General features: G+C 37.6%; 1 protein-coding gene across 1 annotated transcript; it reads left to right on the top strand.

Annotated features, from left to right (window-relative positions):
- The first annotated feature begins 4,766 nt into the window (after positions 1 to 4,766).
- LOC145765610 (uncharacterized) lies at positions 4,767 to 21,424 on the top strand. The gene is made up of 7 exons (XM_082577445.1): positions 4,767 to 4,882; positions 5,799 to 5,975; positions 13,168 to 13,395; positions 13,485 to 13,625; positions 13,898 to 14,108; positions 15,457 to 15,542; positions 20,629 to 21,424. Exons 1-7 carry the CDS (start codon positions 4,819 to 4,821, stop codon positions 20,835 to 20,837), a joined length of 1,116 nt encoding a protein of 371 aa, XP_082433571.1. The 5' UTR covers positions 4,767 to 4,818; the 3' UTR covers positions 20,838 to 21,424.
- The last annotated feature ends 208 nt before the right edge of the window (positions 21,425 to 21,632 follow it).

Genomic DNA, 21,632 nt, shown 5'->3' with positions numbered 1-21,632 from the left:
AAAAGCACCCGAAAACATAGGAATAAAAGTAACTGATATGTTTTGAAAACGTTATTGTAAAAAAGAACAGATGAAAAAAAATTGCGGTTGGTTTATACACAATTTGCAAGAACGATAACTTTCGATTACGCTTGACTAGATGGCAGTAGTTTTAAATTAGAATTTAAAATGTAGATTGAAGTTTTTCATCATCATCATTATCTATTTGTCACCATGGGCCTGAACATCATCCATCAGGGTTGCTCAGTTGTTTTCAATGACACTCCAATTTCATTTACTGTAATTGTTTCCTTTTTGTACTTTTCTTGCAACACATTTCTCATCTATAGGCCTACTTTTGAGATCCCAATCAAGAGTAGATGATGCCTTCTAAGAAGTTCATCAGTATTGATTGGTGTGCATTGAAGTTTTTCAAAATGATTCAACTACGGAAGCGTAAGATACGTGAGATAACGTAACATGTAAGATACGTGAGATACCGTAAGATACGTAAGATGCACAAAGAAAAGCGCTGATTTGTAAATCCGGGTTTCAGAAGATTTAATAACCAAGACAATTTCTCAAATACAAAGATTTTTGGTCCTTTTACTCTCAAACCGATGCTTACAATTTTTGTAGTCGATTATGTCTCATTCACAATTACACCATTGTTGGTACAGCTTACTGACAGTGATAGCCGAAAATTGTAACCTACCATTTCATCAAAACTGAAGTCCACAATAAGCTTTTTGCTTACTTTAACATCAAGAACAGACTTATGCTGTACAGACATCAAGGCGTCAGCCACATTACTTTCCAGTAAACGTTTAACCAACACAATGCCTTGTATAAGCAAATGTACAGTTGTACACTATCATTGATATGCGAATGGCACGCGACAAAATAAAATACAAATACAATGTTACTATACTCACATGATGCTCAAAATTTGGAAGATATCTTATCTATGAAACAACTTTATAGCCAAGGTTGCTTTTTTAGATGTTTACTTTTTTAGGTTTACTTTTTTAGAGGCAAATGAAGCCAAGCAACAGCACGGCATGTATGACGATAATTATAAAAAAGAACAAAAATGCAAACGTTTTCGGCTACAAATCTAGCCCTTGTCATGCCTTTGGAAAAGAAATAACTTCACCAAAATAAAAAATTTAAAAAATAGAAGAAAAAACTTGCAGAAGAACGATTCAAACATTTGAAAAAACTGTTTTGCATTGTTCAAATACAAAATAGTAGAGAATAGATTAGGCCGAAGCAGCAAACGGATCAGGCATTTGAAAACAGTACAAACTGATTTGTGTTAATCAGATGAGAAATGTCAGAAAATGGATTACTCATCAAGAGGATGCAAATACATTACGTGGTGGTTTAAAACTAGTCTATGAAACGAGCTGCTTCAGGCAAACATAAGTAGGCTATGGTTACAAAAAACTATAATCTGTTTGTGATGTAAAAATCATCGTCGGTTCCTCCTCTTGCTCCAGATTGGTGTCGATGGTGAACTTGGCTTTGAAGATCAAGCTTCTCATGGAACAGACGTGGAAATCATTACATGGCACGAGGTAGGGGATGGGCTTGGTTTATTTTACTTTTGTTAGTTCAAGGTTCTTCTCTATTTTTAATTCCCTAGATTTCTCTAAACACTCTTCGTCACCTCTAGATTTACTTCTCCAGTTTGCCAAGTTATACTGGCAAATTGCTTCCATGATTCCAGATCCATGTTGGCCTGGTTTGAGAAGAGTTTTGGTTGGTTTTTATTTCCTTTCTAGCGCATTTTTTATTTTCCATATTGTCATTTTTTCGTTATATCTAGTTTTTTATAAGGTATTAGCCTATATGAGCAGCCTTATAGCTTTTATTTGGCACAAATATCAAGCGCGTAATATATAACGGTCCGACGCAGAAGCAATTGCTCCCCCTTAAATTTTATCTTGCTCCGTAAAATGGGTTTTTAACGCTATTAAAGCTTAATAACATTGCGCTACATGTTGAATGACGTTTTATACATGTTTGGCTACATTCAGTAACTATATTTTTAAACAAACTCTTTTTTTCAAGTATTAAAATGTTGCTTTTGTTGCCCTTCCAACAGTTGCTTTTGCCCCTTAAAATTTTTATTTTAGCTACTTCACTTATGCAAGTATCGTGCTTTTTAAATTTCCAAGAACCGACGAATTTTGAAATATATTTCTTAATTCTGAAAATTGCCATCGAAAGTGAAAAGGTCACTTCAAGCAAAAAAAAAAAAAACTGACAAGAGCAAACTTCTATTTTCTCTGCATATTTGAGAGTGAAATGAAACAGAAGAACCAGAAGCAATATCTTAAAGCAAAACATGGTTTTTAAAGAACCCATAAACTTAATTATGAATTGATAAAAATGTGTTCCTCAGTATTTAGATTTTAAATAAAAAACGGAAGTATTTATGCTTGCGATACCGTAACTAAAACGTTTAAAAAACCAAACTAAAATTAAACTAAACTTAACTAAAATGTCTCAAATGTTTAGATTTATCCATATTTTGTTTGCGATAGTGTATTATTCTTTAGTATTTTTTTTTCTTATAGGCTTGAAAAGGACTGTATGATTAGCCGAAAACGTTAGCATATTGTTTTTTTTTTTTGTTTTTATTATGTTAAATGTAATATTGTTGCTGGGTTACGTCTGTTTATAACTAAAACGATTCACAACAAAATTAAGTCAAAAGAACCACAAACAACTTTGATCCGACATAAAAACAAGAGTTATTTTAGGATTGATAAAATGTTACTTCAAAGCTGTTAAAAAGAAACTTTCAAAGAAATTGTTTTTGGGATACATTGTTTGGTTGCTAATGTCGGCCACAATCTTGTTTGTAGCTTATGTATTTAATGATGAAGTCATATCCGCTAAAGAATTTACTTTTTTAGTCCTGATCAACGTCTAAACTTTTCTGTATTCTGAAAGCATGTTTTGTTATGACAATTCGTTTGATCGCCAATAATTTATATCTTCCCATGTCAAAGGGAAAAAAAATCTTTTTGTGATTCCACATCAAACCTTTGTTTTCTGTAGTTTTCAAGTTACATTACACAATGACGGTTTTAGGTAAGCCTAAGTGCTGTCCACGAGCAGGGAAGGATTTCAAATGTTAGATTTTTTGGACATAAAAGAAAACTTTGTTCGTTTTACCATCTGTTTGTAATCTAAGAAATAAATAAAACTGAATACACAAATCGAGTAACAAGACTAACATCACGTTTGAACGCACCTTCGAGTTAAGTATTGTGGTTACGGATAAGGAAGCAAACGTGCAAAAATTACATTAAAAAGCATGTTTCGTATAAGTGAAACCTTGAACTTATCGTGAGATTTTTTTGTCACTCCAGTGCTACAAAACAAAGTTTTAACAATCAATTCCATTGCTTGCAGCTAATTTAGAAAAAGACGAGATAGAGTGCTATAGATGTTAGGTCATTGTAGTTTTGAGTGAAAACAAAATTCAAGAAACAACAAATTTCTTTAGCCCATAGGCTTACTTGTCTTTTGGTCATAAGTTTCTCATTTAATTTTAGAACTAGGAAGTGTTTCATTTACTTTAGAGTAAAAGCAATATTCTATAATAAGTGTTTTACATAAAGAAACAGTTTAGAATTTAGAATGACCAAGAAAAGAAAAAACAACAAACACCAACCTAGAAAAAATATTTTCTTAGTTTAGACTCATTAAAAACGTTCTTTATTTGTCGAGACAATAATTGAATAAAACACTCCAATGAATAATTAATTTATGCTTTCTAATAAGGAATCAATTATCACTTTTATCTATGTTTAATATAGACATCTATCCTCATTGATTAAGTTAATTGCAAGCATGCAGAAGACTAATTGATTGCAAATAGGAAAGGCTGCAACTCGCGTCTAACGCTGAATCAGATTCTTTCTCTATATCGATAATATGTTTCAGATTGCTTGTTCAATCGATGGCATGTACAAAATTGTAAAGTCAATCATAGAATCCTTCTTTGGAAGCAAACGCTTATACTAAATATAAGTATAATATAGCATACATGGAATTATTGTCGAATAATAAATTGATCAGGTAGAATTGTTGGTATGGCAATCAAAATTACAAAAAGAGCTGCACAAAGAACATCATGAGAACATCCAGAACCAGATCAATGCTCTTCAACAGGGGTTCTGTGAAATATGTGGTAGGGCTCCGCAAGTTTGAAGGGTTCCGTAAGGATTCCTAGTTTTTTTAGGGGAATTAATTTTTCTTGCTTCAGTATATTGATGAGTCATTGGATAACAATGAGTTACACGGAACCTCAATTTAAAAAGATTGTAAAATAAATGTAAGATCAACAAAGTAATATGACTTTGTAACTTTTGTAACAGCTGTTTATTTTTAAAGTGTCTAATTATTTATTTAAAAAAAGTAATAACAAAATATTTGATTTTCTCGCAAGCAGTTGGTGATTTTTAAATTTTGTTAGTGGGGTCCGTGATCTAGGCGAAAGTAAATCAAGGGTTCCGCGATAACAAAAGGTCGAAGAGCAGTGATCTAAATAGCTGAACCGCACACTCCAAAGCTCAAACTAAAATTTGGTTTGCAAAACAAATTGTATTGCACCGTAAAAGCTTGGGCAGCTGTGAAAACTACATGCATTATCGAAGAAACTGTCAGTCTGCGAAGTCTTGCCCTGGCAATTTTTTCTTATTTCATCCGTAGGTCTATATGTGAACAATTTTGTGTGTCAACGATGAAAACAATATTTTAAATCTCACAGCTAATAAATTATAGATAAAAATTTTTACATCTGGTATAATAAGACAATAAATGAAACTTTACATTATTACAACCATTCTTATTTTTATCAAAGGAGGTGACAGTTTGTCCACAGGTAAGTGTGGTCATAACAACTTAGATTACATATCATCAAGCTGTCCGAGGCTATATTCTTTGCAGTTATCTACAACAGCGTTGATAGGGATGTACACTGTACAGGAGGTATTTTTAGACCCGGGCTCGAGATGATGTTAAGAGCCCGTAATCTTTGTAAAGGGCTCTGTGAACTTAAAGAAACCGCCGAGCATTCTTTGGATATATTGCAGTGTTCTTAGAAGTACCATGATTAGAGACCTGAGGATCTTGTTGGTCCCGGGCCTAAATTATCCTCCCAATGGCCCTGGTTATTTGCAATATCATTTTCACAACCCAAGATTCTTATCCTCGACATACAAAATTTTAGATAGGCAGATGTTTGTTAGAGCATGCAAGGTAGAATGTTTGTGAAAAGCACCGCTTACACTCCCACACCCCCTAATAGGATAGGGTAAAGCTGCTTGCTTTAAACTAAAACACTGAAGTGCAGCAAAACAAATTTGAAAATGCTTGTTTTGTAAAGTACTATTTTGGTGTTGTTTCGTGTGATTTTAAGTGAATAATATATTTGTAATTTAAACTAAATTTTCTGGAGTCTTTTCTCTGTTCTACCTCTAACTTCTGATTAGTTAAAACGCTATAACGCTATTTCACCTCTATTTCTGAATGGTTGATTGCTTCGAAGCATTACTGGCTCTTACAAAAGTTGCTATGTTAAAGCGGCTACTAAAGTTTTTAGGTTTTTGAGAATGTTAAAACAAAATAACCCAAAAGGTTCACAGTTTTTTTGCGATTTTGAGTTTTAAATCGGATGACGACTGATTCAATTCATTTTTTGTGCTATATTTAAAAAAAATTAGAAAAAACCGTGCAGGCAAAAATTAATTTAAGCAAAGAATAACTGAAGTGGTTTATTGTTTTCATCTGTATTTCAGTATCCATCCTGCCAGCACTATGCGGCACTACGGCTGATCGAAGCAGCGGCGGCATTCTCAAAGCGCATGCTGGAGTAGACGAAGGAGATGGAATTTATTCTCCTAGGGTTTTGAATTGTCGATACACAATTCAAGCCACAACCGCCGAGCATAAACTTCGATTTAATGTGGGGACCGGTAAGCATGTTTGTTAACTGCTTTATATGTCTTATGGAGATAAGTATTATGGATATTTAACTTATTTTCAATATGGCTATGAAGATGGGCGAAAAATATACGACTCCCAATGCTTCGGTTTATAACTAACCGACTCCACATTCAGTGTTGCCAGATTTTTTAGGGTTGCCAGGTTCAAAACAAAAATTGACCTATTTTGTTTTTAAAATTTAATTTCCCAAACACTGACAAGGGCAAACACTTCTATTTTCTGACAAATGTCAGAGCGCAATACGGAGAACAAAAAATAATATTTTGAAAAAGATTGTAAACAAAAAAATTATGGTTCACAGTTTTGTATCAACTGGAATCGGAGTCGACCTTTTTTTACGACTTCGACTGCACAGCCTTAATTTTCAATTATAGGCTTATGCATTATGGTTGAAAACTTAAACTAAGTGAGGGAGCAGACAGCAAGGCAGTTAGTTGATCATCTTGCCCACTTTCAAGCATGTCAAAAAATGTCATGTCAAAAGATTTATCTACCTGCACTCGATAGTAGGAACAGTACATTACGGGACGCGCAACTCCGCTGTTCCGCCAACATTAGAAGGGTCAATTGCCAATTTGACATTTTTTTTTCGCTTTGCTGGTGGCTTGCTTTCAACTAAAAACCTTAAATTACTTTAAAACCAACTTCACTCTTCTTAGATAACCTATAAAAAGTACAATATTTTGTAAATAAAAAAAAAAACGTGACCCTTTTAGTGTTGCGGATAAGCCAAAAGCGGATGTAGTTTCGTATCGCTATGATCTACAATCCCTAACTCGATAGGTGTAGAACCAATGTGTTTCCAATCATTGCACAGCCTGCTGCTCTCATTGCTTGGTCATGCAGCTTACGTCACTACAATTGAAATTAAGATTCAGATGAGCTTGTGACAAACTACTTTCAGTGGATACTTTTGACATAATGCGAAAGCGCTGAGTGGCCATTTTGTTTTTATTTTGTTGAAAAATTGTATTTCCTATGCTTGGTAACAGTAAAGTAGACATATTTTATTACTTGTCTTGATAAAAGAGAAATTCACACGGCGTAGCTTTACTTTAACATCACAAGGAGAACCGACGTAAGTTAATATGCTGTAATTTGAAATTAAAACTTTATGCACAGAACCTTTTCCATCATCTCATTGCATCCCAAGCTGACGTAAGCGCAGTTGCTTTCTTCAGGGACTGCTCAGACTTCCAGGGACTGCAGGTCTGATCAGTGCCGGATTAACCAAGTGCGGGCCTGTAGCAGATTGATTTAATGTATTTTACAGATTTGATATTTTTTCATTATAGTGCAGCCGCTCTTGCCCCATCGTGTTTCGCAGATAGGCTAGTTTTTCATCAACTTTAATTTTGAATCTCTCTCCAGTACAGTTAGTTACAATCATACATAGATAAATGCGTAACAAATTGTGTCACAATCAATGTGCAAGGCCTGGCGTCGGACTGCTTTGCGTCTTGACAGAATTTGCTGTTTTCATTATGGAATTCTTGAGCGGTATGTTATTATCGGTCAATGACCAGTAGTAACCTCTAATTGTGAAGTCGTTGTTATGTAACGTAATTCTAGATCATTCTGTATCTGGAACATTCTGTTGTTTTCACAATTGCCAATATCGTTTGTCATGATGTCACAAGGTTGTTTACGAATGGACCTCTGATTACGAAATCTGTATTATGTAACGCAGGGCTTCCCAAACTTTTTTGCTCGCGACCCCTTTTAATCTCCTAAAATTTTCCGCGACCCTTTAGGGTTAAAAGAACAAACAATGCGAAATATACGTTTGTGATACGTATTGAAAGGCTTAATTTAAACGAAAACTGAAAACAAGCTATCCGTAATCAAAACCTATTACTTTACTACTTGTAGCCTGCTGGAAACAAAACTAAAAAGTCAACACATTTATTCAGTGTGAATGTGTGATGGGTGCGTCTTCTCTCTGCTACAAAGCAAGTCTAGCCATCGCACGATGTTTGTCAATGCTGGTCTCAAGGCGGTTTAATGTTACTTCCGTTGGAACGCTTTTTATCAACATTGAAAACACTGACACGCACATATAGGCTACGTGGAGACAAACGGCAGGAGTGCGGTTATTGCTAAGCCATATAGCCTAATGGTGAATATTCCCCTCTAACGTTGGGCTAAGCCAAAAAGTGTGACTTTTTTCCAGAAAATTCAAGCCACTACTTAGAGTCAAAAGATAGATCTGCAAATTTTTCATGAGATTTGAAAGAGAGGTGGTCGGTACTTTGTTTTTGCATTAAGTGGGTTTTGGATTAAATCTAAATTGGTAGGCTATTGTCCAATTCTAGATAAAAATAGCCTACTTTTTAACCTCATTCAACAGTCTTGACAAGTGTCGATAACCAGAAGCTTAATAACGTTTGATTCCACGCCATTGTTAGCCAAAACTTTTCAGTAAATGAGAATATTTCAAATAAACCATTTTCAATCTTTTGTTTCTAGATGTTTAATTTTTTTGATGAACACTTCGCCTTTAGATTTCAATGTAAAAACATGGACGTTTTCTCCTTGAAAGGACAAATTAAATTCCTTCCCCATTTTCAAGCAAACCTGACAAATAGCATAATTTGAAAAGCCTTTACAAAAACGGCGGACAAAGTCTAAACTTTTTTCCGTTGGAAAAATCACGACTTAATTTTTTAACACTAATAACTTTTTAAAGCATTGACTTTAGTTTTGAAATCCACGTTTACAATGCAGCAAAGATGGTTTTAAGCTCCTATTCCATATTTCACTACATAAATTTACAAAATACGGGTAGCCTATTGAGTGCACGACTCTTATTAAAGTTAATAACTTTCACAGCATCTTGCACATAAGTGTTAATATGCAGTGTTTTGTGTAAAATTTGTATACTTTCTGCGACCCCCGAAGTTCGTTACGCGACCCCTCAAGGGGTCGCGACCCCCAGTTTGGGAAGCCCTGATGTAACGTGTGTTTTCTAGAATCATTTTCCCTACGTGACAATCTAGAGACTTCTGTTGTTTACATTTAAATGCTGCTTGATAGAACAATGGTTCTTTATGATGTAACCTTACGTAACCTTCTCGAAGTTACTACACCGAAACAACTTTCTATAAATAGTGGTGTAGTTTGCATTATGATGATTATTATGAGTTGATTATGTTATGAGTTGAGGATTGGTAGTTGGTGCAGAAATTATTGTTGATTGAGAGTTGAAGTAATCGAATACAAGTAGATGAGAATTGGTGCTGATATAAATTGTGTTCGAAATTAGAGTTATTTGAGGAGCCGTTTGTTAAAGTCCTTCAAGAAGTTAGATTATCATCTCACTAGTAGAACCATTCGACATTTAATTGACTGCTTTTCGGTTTGACCCATTAAACTACGTCATTGAACCTTTCCAAGTCTTTTTCCTGGTAAGAGATAGAAAGAAATCGTGACAAATTGTCAATGTCAGGAAACGTGGTGTCAATATTGTTTTCTTTAATCGAAGTGAAACAGTTGAGTTCTGGAGAGGAGCAATCAATAGCAATGTGATTTACGAATTGGTGTATGCCTTGCGACGTTGCTCCAGCGCAGATTGTAGGCTGTCCAATACTGCAAGGAAAACTTCCATCGAGAATCTGCCTTTAGTTGATATCCATTGCATCTGAAACTGAGCGGCCACTGCCTACATTCTCATCGTGCGTTCGATTTTGGACAATTCTTCTTGTGCTTGTTGGTCGGTAATCCGGCACTTAAGTCAGCTTCTACGCCTCTGACTCAAACTTAGCGAATTGTTCTCTGAAAGTCTGTAGGGATCCTGCCAAAGAGGCACACAACGCTGAAGCAATGTTGACATTTTGCCGCTTTGTTTGAAGAGAGGCTTGACTTGCTTGGAAGCTATCGGGTAAGGAATTTCAAAAAACCACTAAGGTTCCAATTTCGAGCAACTCCATTTTCTCAAGGAGTCCATTTGCCTGCTGTTGACAGTCTGCCTTTTGCTCTTGGTCATTAGCAAGTTTCTCCGGTGCCTCCTTTTTGAAAAGAAAACGTTCTTTAATTACCTTAATTAATGGCATCAGTTCTTCCGGACCATCGTGTTCCGGACCATCGTGTTTCAGAGAGCTTCTTTAGCACTCCACCACCTGAACACTCCAGAACGGACCAACGGTGTGTTGAAGCAGTAAAGAATAGCCTAGGATAGATCTTTTCAACGAAGTCAAAGAACTGAACTGTTTCTGGACACGATTGTGCAGCACGTACACCAACTAAATTCAACGAACGAGCATAGCATGGAACATATTCTGCAACAGCACCAATTTTTTTTTTTTTTTACAAGTGCCTGTAGGCAGAGGTGGGCAGTAACTAGTTACAAAAGTAACTAGTTACTGTAACTAGTTACTTTTTGAGTAACTGTAACGGTAACTTCGTTACTATTTTCCAAAAGTAACGAAACGCGGTAACTAGTTCCTATTTTAACACTTTTTCAACAGTTACAGTTACAAGTTACTTTTGTATTGAAATTTTAGTTTTTAATTGCCGTTTATTTCTCTGCACGTGTTTGTGTCTTGCTTAATGCGTGTTTGCTGCGTTTTGCGCAATAATGCATTTTTTTCGCAGATGTATCGGCGCAGCACTGCGCATGCGCGGTTCTACTTTTGTTTTGTGGTCTGGTGGAGAAGGGTTGCCATATTGGCGAATTGATCGCCAAAGTCCAGAAATCTGGCGATTTTTTAAGACGTTTAGCTTCATATTTATGATTTAGCTCTTTTTTGGCGATTTTTTATAACTGATTTGGCTAAATTAGTTGTTTTTGGCGATTAATCAATATGTACCAAAGACAGGCAAGACACAACAATGCAACAGGGTTGAGCATTATAATAATAAATTTTACATATTTACAAATGAATTTAACAGTCAAACGTTTTCGGTTTAACTTAAGCCCTCATCAGGAACCTGAAAATATTTATAAAAATGCAGTAAATTTCAACTTCTTGAAGGTAACTAACTAACTGACTTTAAGCATCAAGAAACACGCAGCGATTAAAAGAAATTTGTTGATGCTTATAGTCAGTTAGTTATAGTTACCTTCAAGAAGTTGAAACTTATTGCATTTAGTGTAACGCTTGCAATGCCTCTAAAAAGATTGTCTGACATTAAAACCAGCAACAGCATTGCTGTTTGCTTGCCGTTGGTGGACGTTCTTGTGGAAGCAATACAAACCAGATTTGGTCATTGGTTCGAGGACAGCGACTGCATTCCACCTACAATTTAGACTTATCTGTGTTTAATGCCTGATCATTAAGCGACACTGCTGAATTGAAGACAAAAATAAAACAGAACATGCTTCAAGCAATTGAAGAAGCAAACTGGTCTGCTGAAGAGGGGAGCAGCAGCGACGCTGAAGTGGATGGTGGTAGGTAGAGCCACGGAGGACTTTTGCACCACTTTACGCAAATACCTAGAAAAGAAAGCAATGCGCGTTTAATCTGTTACAGGAGTATTTGGAAGCGGACCCTGAGGACAAGTTAAGCGGATCCAGATTCACAATTGGACCGATGAAAAAACTGTTTTAAAAACATAGCACTCCCATTCCGTCAAGTGCTGCAGTAGAAATATTGTTTTCATTGCAGCACTTGTTCATCACCAGACTATTCGTTCATCCCCGACGCCGACACACGCTCCATCGACCTGACACTACCAAGACAGGCATGGGTGCGCCTCAACCGTCTCCGTACGGGCGTCGGGCTTTTCCGCTCAACCATGCACCAATGGGAAATGGCCTCTTCCTTCTGTGAATGTGGTGCCGAGGAACAGACCGCAGACCACATCATTGATTGATTGATTAAATCTTTATCCTCGGACTGGGAAAGCTTCTTGCAGAACTTAATCCTGGCAGTTTCGAATACTTGTAGAGGCTTTAAATCACTGACGCAGGCCCGGTCACCGAGATTGACAAAGTGAAGTTTCCGATTGTTGAAGTCTTGTTGCCGGGAAATTATTCCATCTATTAGATGCCGCTGAATAGAGAGGAGTCCTTAACGTGCGTTGCTCAAGCGCATGCCCTGAGAGTCGAACCAGTGCCGCTTGATCTTGAAGCTTTTTCGTTCCAGAAGTGACGCACTAACCAATTGAACTATCGGGGCGGACATCATCGATGACTGTAACATCTTCAAGCCACCTAACGGAGTGGAAGGTCTGCGTCATGGATGATGAAACCAAAGACTGGCTGCTCTCTAGTAGCCTTCCAGTGTAGTCCGGGAACATCGTGAATCTGGGGCGGTAAAAGGATAGACTTTCGGCCCCAGGGACTCACACAACGACGACGATTGGGCAAAGATGGACATTTTAAAGCCCAAAAGGGCAGGCCTGAGTGACGAGCACTTTGAAATGCTCGTATTTCTCAAAGGAAATAAACATATAAGCCACTGAGTATTTTTTTTTAAATAAAACCTTGTTGGTTTTGTGCTTGTGCTGTTATGTTAGCATGGATGGCTCTAACACTATATATCAAACATTGCGGTTAAACTGGGCTTGCATGCAGAGCTGGCCAGGTGCAGAATTTTATGTTCAGATTTGTGAGTAACTGAAAGTAACTAGTAACTGTAACTAGTAACGGTAACTAGTTACTTTTTAAAATTGGTAACTGTAACGGTAACTCAGTTACTATTTTGGCCAAGTAACTGTAACTCAGTTACTTTTGAAAGTAACTTTGCCCACCTCTGCCTGTAGGCTTACTCCGTTATATTTCCCGCTCATGTTGGACGCGTTGTAATAACTCTGTCCAAGGCAATCGGCAAGATTGATACTCTTCTCACTGGTGTACAGTGCAGTCGAATAATCTTTCAAACAACTAGTATCGTGGGCTCGTGGCACTGGATCAGGCAGTTGCCTCAAGAGGAAATTACCGGTTTTTAAAGTTTACAATAATTAGGAAGGGATAAGACGTTGAGACTAAGTAATTTAATCCTAAAACTATGGTATTCTCCCATGCCATGCCAGTTTGCAAGCCAAAAATTACTTATCAATTATGTTCGACAGTTTTTTTTGCAAAAAAAATGTTTTGCTCACCAAGCGCTGGGCATTGTGAAGCGCGGGGCCCGTAGCAGCTGCTACATCTGCTACTATAGTTAATCCGGCACTGGGTCTAATATGCTCTTATCTGATTGTGATTGTTATTGATTGTAGGAATGGGAGAAGTAAACGGAATCTTTCATGACTTGGGTTGTGTGGGAGCAAGGATGAACATCGTGGACAGCGACGGACTGACACGACTAGCTCAATTGTGCGGAGGTGTTATTGACAGAACGGAGTACTTGTCATCCAGAGACACCTTAGTTTTAGAAATCATTTCGTTTGGGGGGAACGACACAGTTATGAACTTCACCGCACAGTACACTTCCTTTCTTGACTCAGGTGAGAAATGTACTTTTAGTTAAATTAATGCTTGTTGCATTTTTGTTGATTTCTATGTTTGTTTATTGTTTTGATTTTTTTCCCTTTAGCAAACTGCACCGATGATGCAAGCCTTTTTCCTTGCTCGAATGGACGTTGTGTTTCACGCGAAGGCCAATGTGACGTCACACTGATCAACAACTGCGGGGATTTTTCCGATAACAGTCGAGGGCCACCTGGAAATTGCTCATGTAAAAACAAGACCTCCTGTTGCTTTTTTGCAAATTTAAAGTCTTAGACAATGTAGCCTACTAACGTAAAACGATAACTATCTTTATGACAAACCTTTTTTAAAAACTGTTTCTGTCGGTTTACGATTAAATTGCATTGCTAGCGAACAAATTCAGCAACAGCATGCTTGGCACTGTAGTCTCTTTCATGTTGTAATTTTCCTAACAAAATTCAGTTTACAAATGCACTCAAGCAAAAGATCAATTTGTTGATAATATAATTTAACGTTTAGCTGAAGAGCCTCCAGAGACAACGTTTGTGGAAACAACAGTGGCCATAACATCAGCAGCAGCGCCATCTAACGTGGACCAAGAAGAAAATTTATTATGGGTCGCTGGTATAGTGATAGGTCTTATGGGAAGTTACTTTCTGTACTGGTTACTATGGAAACCTGGGTACTTGGTGTGGAGGTGCTCTTGCTGGAGGCACTTGTCTTGTTGCAAGTAAGAAAGCGTTTTAAGTTCCTATTGTACGATTAATCGAAGAAATCTTTTTTTTGCGTTCATAGGCCCTGCCCCTGCCTCGTCTAAAGCTTTGTGGTGGAGAAACTTTTGCCTTGTTTTATGAAGTAACTCCTAACTTTTTCAAAATCACAAACCTCTTTCACGAAATTGTTAGGTTTGTGAATACCTCAGTTTGGAAAAGTGACCTTGATCAAAAACTCTACAATAGTATAATATACGATTTGATAATAGTATAAAAAAATACTTTAATAAATAATGCTTTCTTGTGCTTTTTTAATTTTCTTTGTGAAAATCAATACCAGGTAGCAAATACCAGGTGCCAACATCAATGGACTCTAGAGTGGAAAGCACTATTTTTACATTGGGAAGGTTCTCAACCAAGAATAAGTTATATTCACTAACATGAAAAGTTGCTTATGCAGAAAAAGATGCAGTAAATTTTACGACTGATGTACAGTTCTGACTTACAATAAAATAGTTGGTAAGGAGAAAGTTATTTATCTAAACTGCTAAATTCAGTAACGCATGAGTTATATAGAGTTAATAAGGCTAATAAATGTAGAAGCTGTGAGACTACTGACGGATTCCAATTTTACTTCCAGAAACTTTAGTTAGGTGCAGAGATGTACGTATACGCCGCAAATTCGACGCCGTAGACTTGCGGCCTAGACTTTTGTTTGCGCTAACGCTTGCGGCCACATTTTTTTGGATAGTTGTCGCTTGAGGCTACGCCGTAAAGTTTTCGCGTTTTTTTAGCGCATAGCGTCAACGCATACTTTTTAATGTCTTTTTTTCGCTACAACTCGCTAATTCTTTCCAGCGCTGCAGTTGAAAGAATGTTTTCAATGGGCAAAGACATATTGAAACCAAAACGCAGCAAAATGTCAGATGAGCACTTTCAGATGCTTGTGTTTCTTCGTGGAAATTCAAAATAAAACTTGTTTGTTTCGAGTGGTTTATACCGTGTGAATGTTTGGCACCTAGCAAACAAAATGAGTTTACGCTAGTGTATGCGCTGACGCTGACGCCGCCAACTTTTTTTACAAGTTACGTTGACACATACGGCGTATGGTTTTCAAACGTTTGCGTTTACGCTGACGGCGTCAATATTTTTTGTATGCGCCTACATCACTGGGTAGGTGTCATTGGAATGGGTTGCACAATTGCCCATTGTGAGAGTCTGGTGAATCTCACCGCTTCTTCTTTTTTTTTTTATATAACAAGTTTCAGTCTAAGCCAAACCCATTACACCTTTTCAACTTATAATTTTGTTGTCAGTATACAAATAAACAAAAAGGCTTCAGATAATTTTGGTTGTACCTTTTAGATCCTGCCTTTCAAAAAATCCATCTTCTTTGGGACAAGCAGATTTGATACCAAAGCAACCTCCGGCTAATGATGGGTTCAGCAGTGGTAAGAATAGAATAATGTAGTGGTAGCAGTAGTCTATAACAAATGGGGGGGAACTTATTTGTCAAAGATTGTCTAATTCTATTTTATCTTAATTTTGTGGATACACAGCATCAGGATATTATAAAACTCTAACACAATTTTTTTTGACATTTTTATCCAACCCCTACCACAAAAGTTACTTTTTCCAAAAAGGCTATGTTTGCAATGCGTACAAATTGTCTAACATTGTATGTCATTTTAGTGTTTGGCATTTAAGGTTAAATATTATTTACCACTACAGTAACTCCTCAGCTTACAAACAAGTTGCGTTTCAAACGGCAGTTCGTAAGTGCGAACTGGACTGTTGATTGGTGTAGCCATGGCCAACTGGTGTTGCCTACAGAACTACGAGGACGAAAGTCTAGTAGACATATAGGACTATCACTATCACATCATACACATACATCATACATACATCATACACTTACACAGTAAGTTCTTTGTTATATTAAACACGCGGAAATAAAGTAAAACAAAGTCGCCCAGCAATAAAGTCGCTCTGTCTTGGACTGGTCGCAAACAAATCATCTCTTGCCAGGAAGGATTCCAACTTAACAAGCGTAAAGCAGAGTTGTTGTTCGCTCAAACGTTCATCAGTATGGTTAAAATAACTTGTCTCACAACAGTCTAAACCCAGTTCACGTTCCCTATTGGTGGGTAAACAATCAAACGCTTGGTGAATTTTGCTTCGTAACAATAGGAAGAGCAGACAACAAAAAATCAAAAAGCAACGTCGCTGTAAAAGCTTGACCACCACAAGTCAGTTATTCCTGTGGTAACTTTATAGACGAGTCAATATACGGAAAAAAGGCACCTAACCCCAAAAAAATTGATACAAAAGGTTTTTCAACGGATTCTGTTACCAATGGGCATACTAAATAACATACTAAAAGTTTACCAAAATCGGACCCCCAGAAAGGGGTCATTTTTAAGGAAATGTACGGCATATTTCTAAATAATTTTGCGTATTGGGTAGATGGTGGTATTAAAGTTTTTATTGTTCTTGTGTTTGTGACATCATAATCACATGAATGCGTGCATAGTCGCATCACAATGCAAGCAAAGTTATCGTTGTTAAAGTCGAAAAGATTTATTCCACCAGCACTTATAAAAGAAGTACCGATACTATAGGGACTCTGAGGGTCTGTTCAATAGCAAGACTGATTGCCTTTTCTGCGGAAATAATGTTCATGATGGAAGTGAAGACTATAGTTATGTGAAAACTGATATCTTCGCAAAGGCAATATTGGATTGCAGTGAAAACCGCCATGATGAGTGGTCTTTGAAATTCAAAGGTAGAATTGAATACTATTGTGGTGATCTACATGCTGCAGACTGCGTATATCACAAAGTATGTAGCAGCCATTTCAGGTGTAGCCGTGATGTCCCCTTGCAGTTTCAGACTGATCGCGATTCAAAGCGTAGGAAAGCTGGAAGGCCAAAGAATGAGGATCAAGAGCAAGCCTTCACAAAGATGTGTGCGTACCTAGCCATGAATGATGAAGAACAGCTGAATGTTTCTGATCTAAGGTGTAAAATGAAAGAGTATTTATCTGAGGACGGTTCCCTCCCTTATGGCAATCAATACCTAAAAAGTCACCTGAAGAAACGGTATGGAAACTCCATAATTATTGCAGAAGGAAAAGGTTTAGAGGACATAGTGACGCTGAGAGAGAAAACGGGAAGCATCCTCAGGTCATACTTCGCAAGCACAAACCAAGAAGGTGATGAAGAGTCACAGAAGAGAGCATTACTTGAAGCAGCTGCCAGGCTCATAAAGAGTGACATCAAGACAAATGTGCCATCTGTTAACGACCAGTACTTGACTACAGAGACACTTAAAATCCAGGCGGCTCTTGATTATATTCCAAAATCACTCTACGTTGTGTTCAATGCCTTGTTTGTAGGTAAAGGCACACAGCGAAAAGTTGCTATTATTGGTCATGCAATCATACAGGCAGTCCGACCACGAGCTGTTATTGCCCCTTTGCAAATTGGCCTTTCAGTGCAACTGCACCATCTAAATCGATCGCGGTTTCTTTTGGATAGCTTGTGTCAGATGGGGTTCTGCTCTTCGTATGGCGAAATGCAGAGGTTTGAAATGAATGCCGCAAATTGTTCTGCACCAAACATGCTTGGTAAGGATATTGATGTGTTGGACAACAACTTGCTATTCGCAGCAGACAATGTAGATCATAACATTCTCACAATTGATGGGAAAGCAACGTTTCACGGGATGGGCATGATAGCCGCCTTGACACCAGGACAGGAAACAAGCCAGATTATCCCAAGGCACGAAACGTTAAAACTGAACATTGTAGAGACGTCCAAGGTTGCGATAATTGAGCATCGTTTTGCAAAACATATTCGACAAGACATCACATTCAGAGAACTTCCGATTCTCACTGCATGTGCCAACATGGTTGATCTGCTTTGGGAGTTGTCATTCAACTTCAAGCAGGCCACGCCAGGCTGGCAGGGGATGATGCACACTATTTATCAGGGAAAGGAACACCCAGGCCAGTCTTTAGTAAGGTATCTGCCAATGATAGACATGTACTCCGGGGACAAGACAGTATAAGGGCCTTTATTTCAGGTCAGACAAGTCCAAAGCTGATGGTAGTACCAAAGTATACAACATCAACCGTTTGAAAAAAATCTTTGGACATGAGATGTGTTCTGAGTTGATATTTATCCATGCCATGACTGGTTGTGACACTACGTCTCGGATATTCGGTGTTTGCAAGAAGACTGCTTTTCGGAAACTTGTGATGGAGATCCTGTTCTTCGGTCTTGTGCTAAAGCATTCACTGCCCCAAACCAGACCACAGAGATAATCGATGACCTTGGGTGCCAAGTTTCAAGTTTCAATAAGTAATGGCTGTTTTCTTTGATGGCCAGAGCACAGATTCCCTTGCGATAATGCGACGATACAACACCTTCAGCAAGAAAGTTGTCTCTGCTTCATCATTTGTAACGCCCGAGAGTATGCCACCAACTGAATCTGCTACCCAATTTCACTGTCGTCGAGTTTACTACCAGATAATGGTCTGGATGGGAAAAGCAGAGAGTATGGATGTCATGAATTGGGGGTGGAACCTGCAAAAGAATCGGCTCATCCCACTTATGTCAAAAATGAAGGCTGCTCCAGACAGTCTCTTGAAGGTCATTCATTGCAACTGCTCCACTGCCTGTAAGACACTCCGCTGCTCCTGTAGAGGATACGGACTACCATGTACCGCTGCATGTGGACCATGCCAACTGCAAGAATGTGACAATCCACATAACAAGTTTCTTCTAGACGAGTCGGAAGATGATGAATAGAGACAGCCGTAGGCAATAAGACAACAAACCGGTAGATCACCCTGGTTTACGATTTACCTTTGTAGCCTACTGTTGTAATTCCGATGATTTTCTGAATGTGTTTGTGTCCAGACTTTAATGGTACGCCATTCTTTAGAACAGATTAATCCCCTGTATTCATCTGCTGTAGGAGGCCAAGTATGAGCCTCCTGTTGGTTGCAGTTTTTCTTAGATGCCTGTATTGATAGTACCTGTTATGCCGCATGTAATATGCTGTTATGATAATTCCATCTTATTAGGGGAGATTGGGGATACTACGGACGGATTTTCGAGTGTTTTGTTTTCGAAAAAACGTTTTATTTTAAAGTTTACTGGAAACCGTTTTGCACCAATACATATGGAATTTATTCAGATGAAAAGTGAGGAGTTGTCTCTGAAAATTTTACCACTATTCGGCTTATCAAGCTGCCAAAAGTATAGAAACTGGAATGTTGGAAAACCACTTTTCTCAAGCTTGTGTTACATAATGGAAGTCAAGATGATTTTGTTTGCGGTTTATCTCAAACCTCAAGTGAATTTGCTAATATCGTGCTCTGCTCTGTCTGATGTTGGCCTATCGCTGCGTCCGAAATGTCCCCGGGCTCCTCCAGGTCGTATGCGTATATTATATACAAATCATACGTATCTCAGTAGATAATCAGTCTATCGTAATTTAACCTACTTAATTCGATTGATTGACCCTGAAAACCTAGGGATAGACACCTAAACCGCTTTTCTAGCTTGAATAGCAATTGAGATATAGGCAATATAACATCTCGGCGGCCATCTTGGACGCCATCTTGAAAATGACCCCTTTCTGGAGGTCCGATTTTGGTAGACTTTTAGTATATTATTTAGTAGGCCCATAGGTAACAGAATCCGTTGAAAAACCTTTTGTATCAATTTTTTTGGGGTTCAACCTTATATTGACTCGTCTATTACTGACACCTCTCGTTCGACGCTCCCGAACAGACGAAAGGATCGATAGGCCGCGCTTTCGCGGTCGCTATTCGTACTGAAAATTTCGATCGAGCGGGTTTTTGCCCTTTCGCTTTGCAGCAGGTTTCCGTCTTCCTGAGCCGCCTTTGAACACTTGCGTTATCCTTTGGCAGGCGTACCGCCCCAGTCAAACTCCCGCCTGAAACATGTGATCGACAGCGGTCTCCCAAGCCGCGAGATCAAGGTGACAAGGGCAACGCCCGGTTGGACACTACAGTCCGCTTTAGCGACGGAGCCTAAAACCGACTGACAGTTAAAAAGATTTGTGCGATTGTCTTCGCGACAATGACCATTGTTGATTACGACAGCCTACCATTTTTTTATCCCTATTGCCGTCTTGACGATTGGGAGATTACAAAGAGAAAATAAAGACTGTTTCTAACACAAATAAACACGCCAGAGATGCATTTACGATTTTTTGTGGGAACGTATATGTAGCCTACCGGTACAAAAATTAATGATCGTAGCCCATCTTCGAATGTTTGTAAGTTGAGAAGTTACTGTACTAACAACTGACCAACATGTTACAAGACAGCTTTTATAGGCTATGATTTAGCATAAAATACGATAAAGTTGTCTTTGAACTCAACTAAGGTACTTTACTGTAACTATTGAACTCAGATACAAATAGGCCTAGTATTTTGACAAATTTTTACTATTTGATTGTGCAATTTAAGATAAATTTCATGAAATACTTTTTATGAAGATAAATTCGATGGTGGCTCAGATGAAACACAACAACCTGAGTATGATGAAAGTGGTGATAACAACTTGAGTTCAGAAAAATTGGAATCCAATTTTGAGAAGGATATTACCAATGGAAGAGGCCCGCTTGAGCTGAGGCCAAACCGGGTTTATCCAGCACCGGAGCCTTTCTTTGGAATCCAAAGAGAATCTCATTTCTTTTCCACTTAACAAACTGCTCAACAGCAACCAACAAACTTTTTTAATATTTTTTATTGTTGTATAAGTTATCATATCATAACCTATTCTCTTGGTCGAAACTTATCATTAACTAATTAAAAAAAATATTTAAAGGATGTTTGCCCAATTTATTGAAAAAATAAATGTCAAGTATTTATTTACTTTAGCTCTTTATGCTGTTGTCTTTATTTTCAGAGTAAAAGAAATCAATCGATAAAAAAACTAAGTTACTGTAATGTATAATAACTTGTAGATTATTCGCGAAGATATCGTACCTTTGTATCTTGTATTAAGTTCTGATAAAAATGATAAAGAAATCTTTTTTCTTACCTTCCAAAAAACTTTGTTTATTACACTTATGATGATGAGTGGCGCGTACACATAAAATTTTCAATTTTGTATGATGAGGTGAAACACTGCAAACAAGCAGCAGGCTAGGCCTATGATTTTTAGAAATGTTTTGTTACGTATTAAAACTATCTCTAATTAAAACGTTTGTTTTGCTCGTAATTCGTAAATTTAAGTGTTTTTATAGGTGTAACATATTTGATATTTTCCTCTAATTCCGTTATGGACTATATTTCACACAGTAGCCTATATAATGCTAAAAGTCTTGAAAGGTTTGTATTGGCAACAATGGTGTAATAAATCATCATGTGATAATTTTATTGTCATGGCTGTGGATGAACTTTGACTACATCCATTGTTTATATACGATACGATGTTTATTAAACTCCTAGGTAAGTCGTTCAGTCAAAAAATATTTGCTAAAACAAATGCTAACAT

Source organism: Aplidium turbinatum, chromosome 2, assembly GCF_918807975.1.
Source record: "Aplidium turbinatum chromosome 2, kaAplTurb1.1, whole genome shotgun sequence".
Lineage (NCBI taxonomy): Eukaryota > Metazoa > Chordata > Ascidiacea > Aplousobranchia > Polyclinidae > Aplidium > Aplidium turbinatum.
Note: the sequence above shows the minus strand (reverse complement) of the source record. Positions and strands in the feature narration are given on the sequence as shown.

Coding starts and splice junctions, on each gene's coding strand:
- LOC145765610 (XM_082577445.1), top strand. CDS start 4,819: ATGAAACTTTACATTATTACAACCATTCTTATTTTTATCAAAGGAGGT. Junction 13,396..13,484: donor CACTTCCTTTCTTGACTCAG/GTGAGAAATGTA, acceptor TTTTCCCTTTAG/CAAACTGCACCGATGATGCA. Junction 14,109..15,456: donor AGGCACTTGTCTTGTTGCAA/GTAAGAAAGCGT, acceptor TGTACCTTTTAG/ATCCTGCCTTTCAAAAAATC.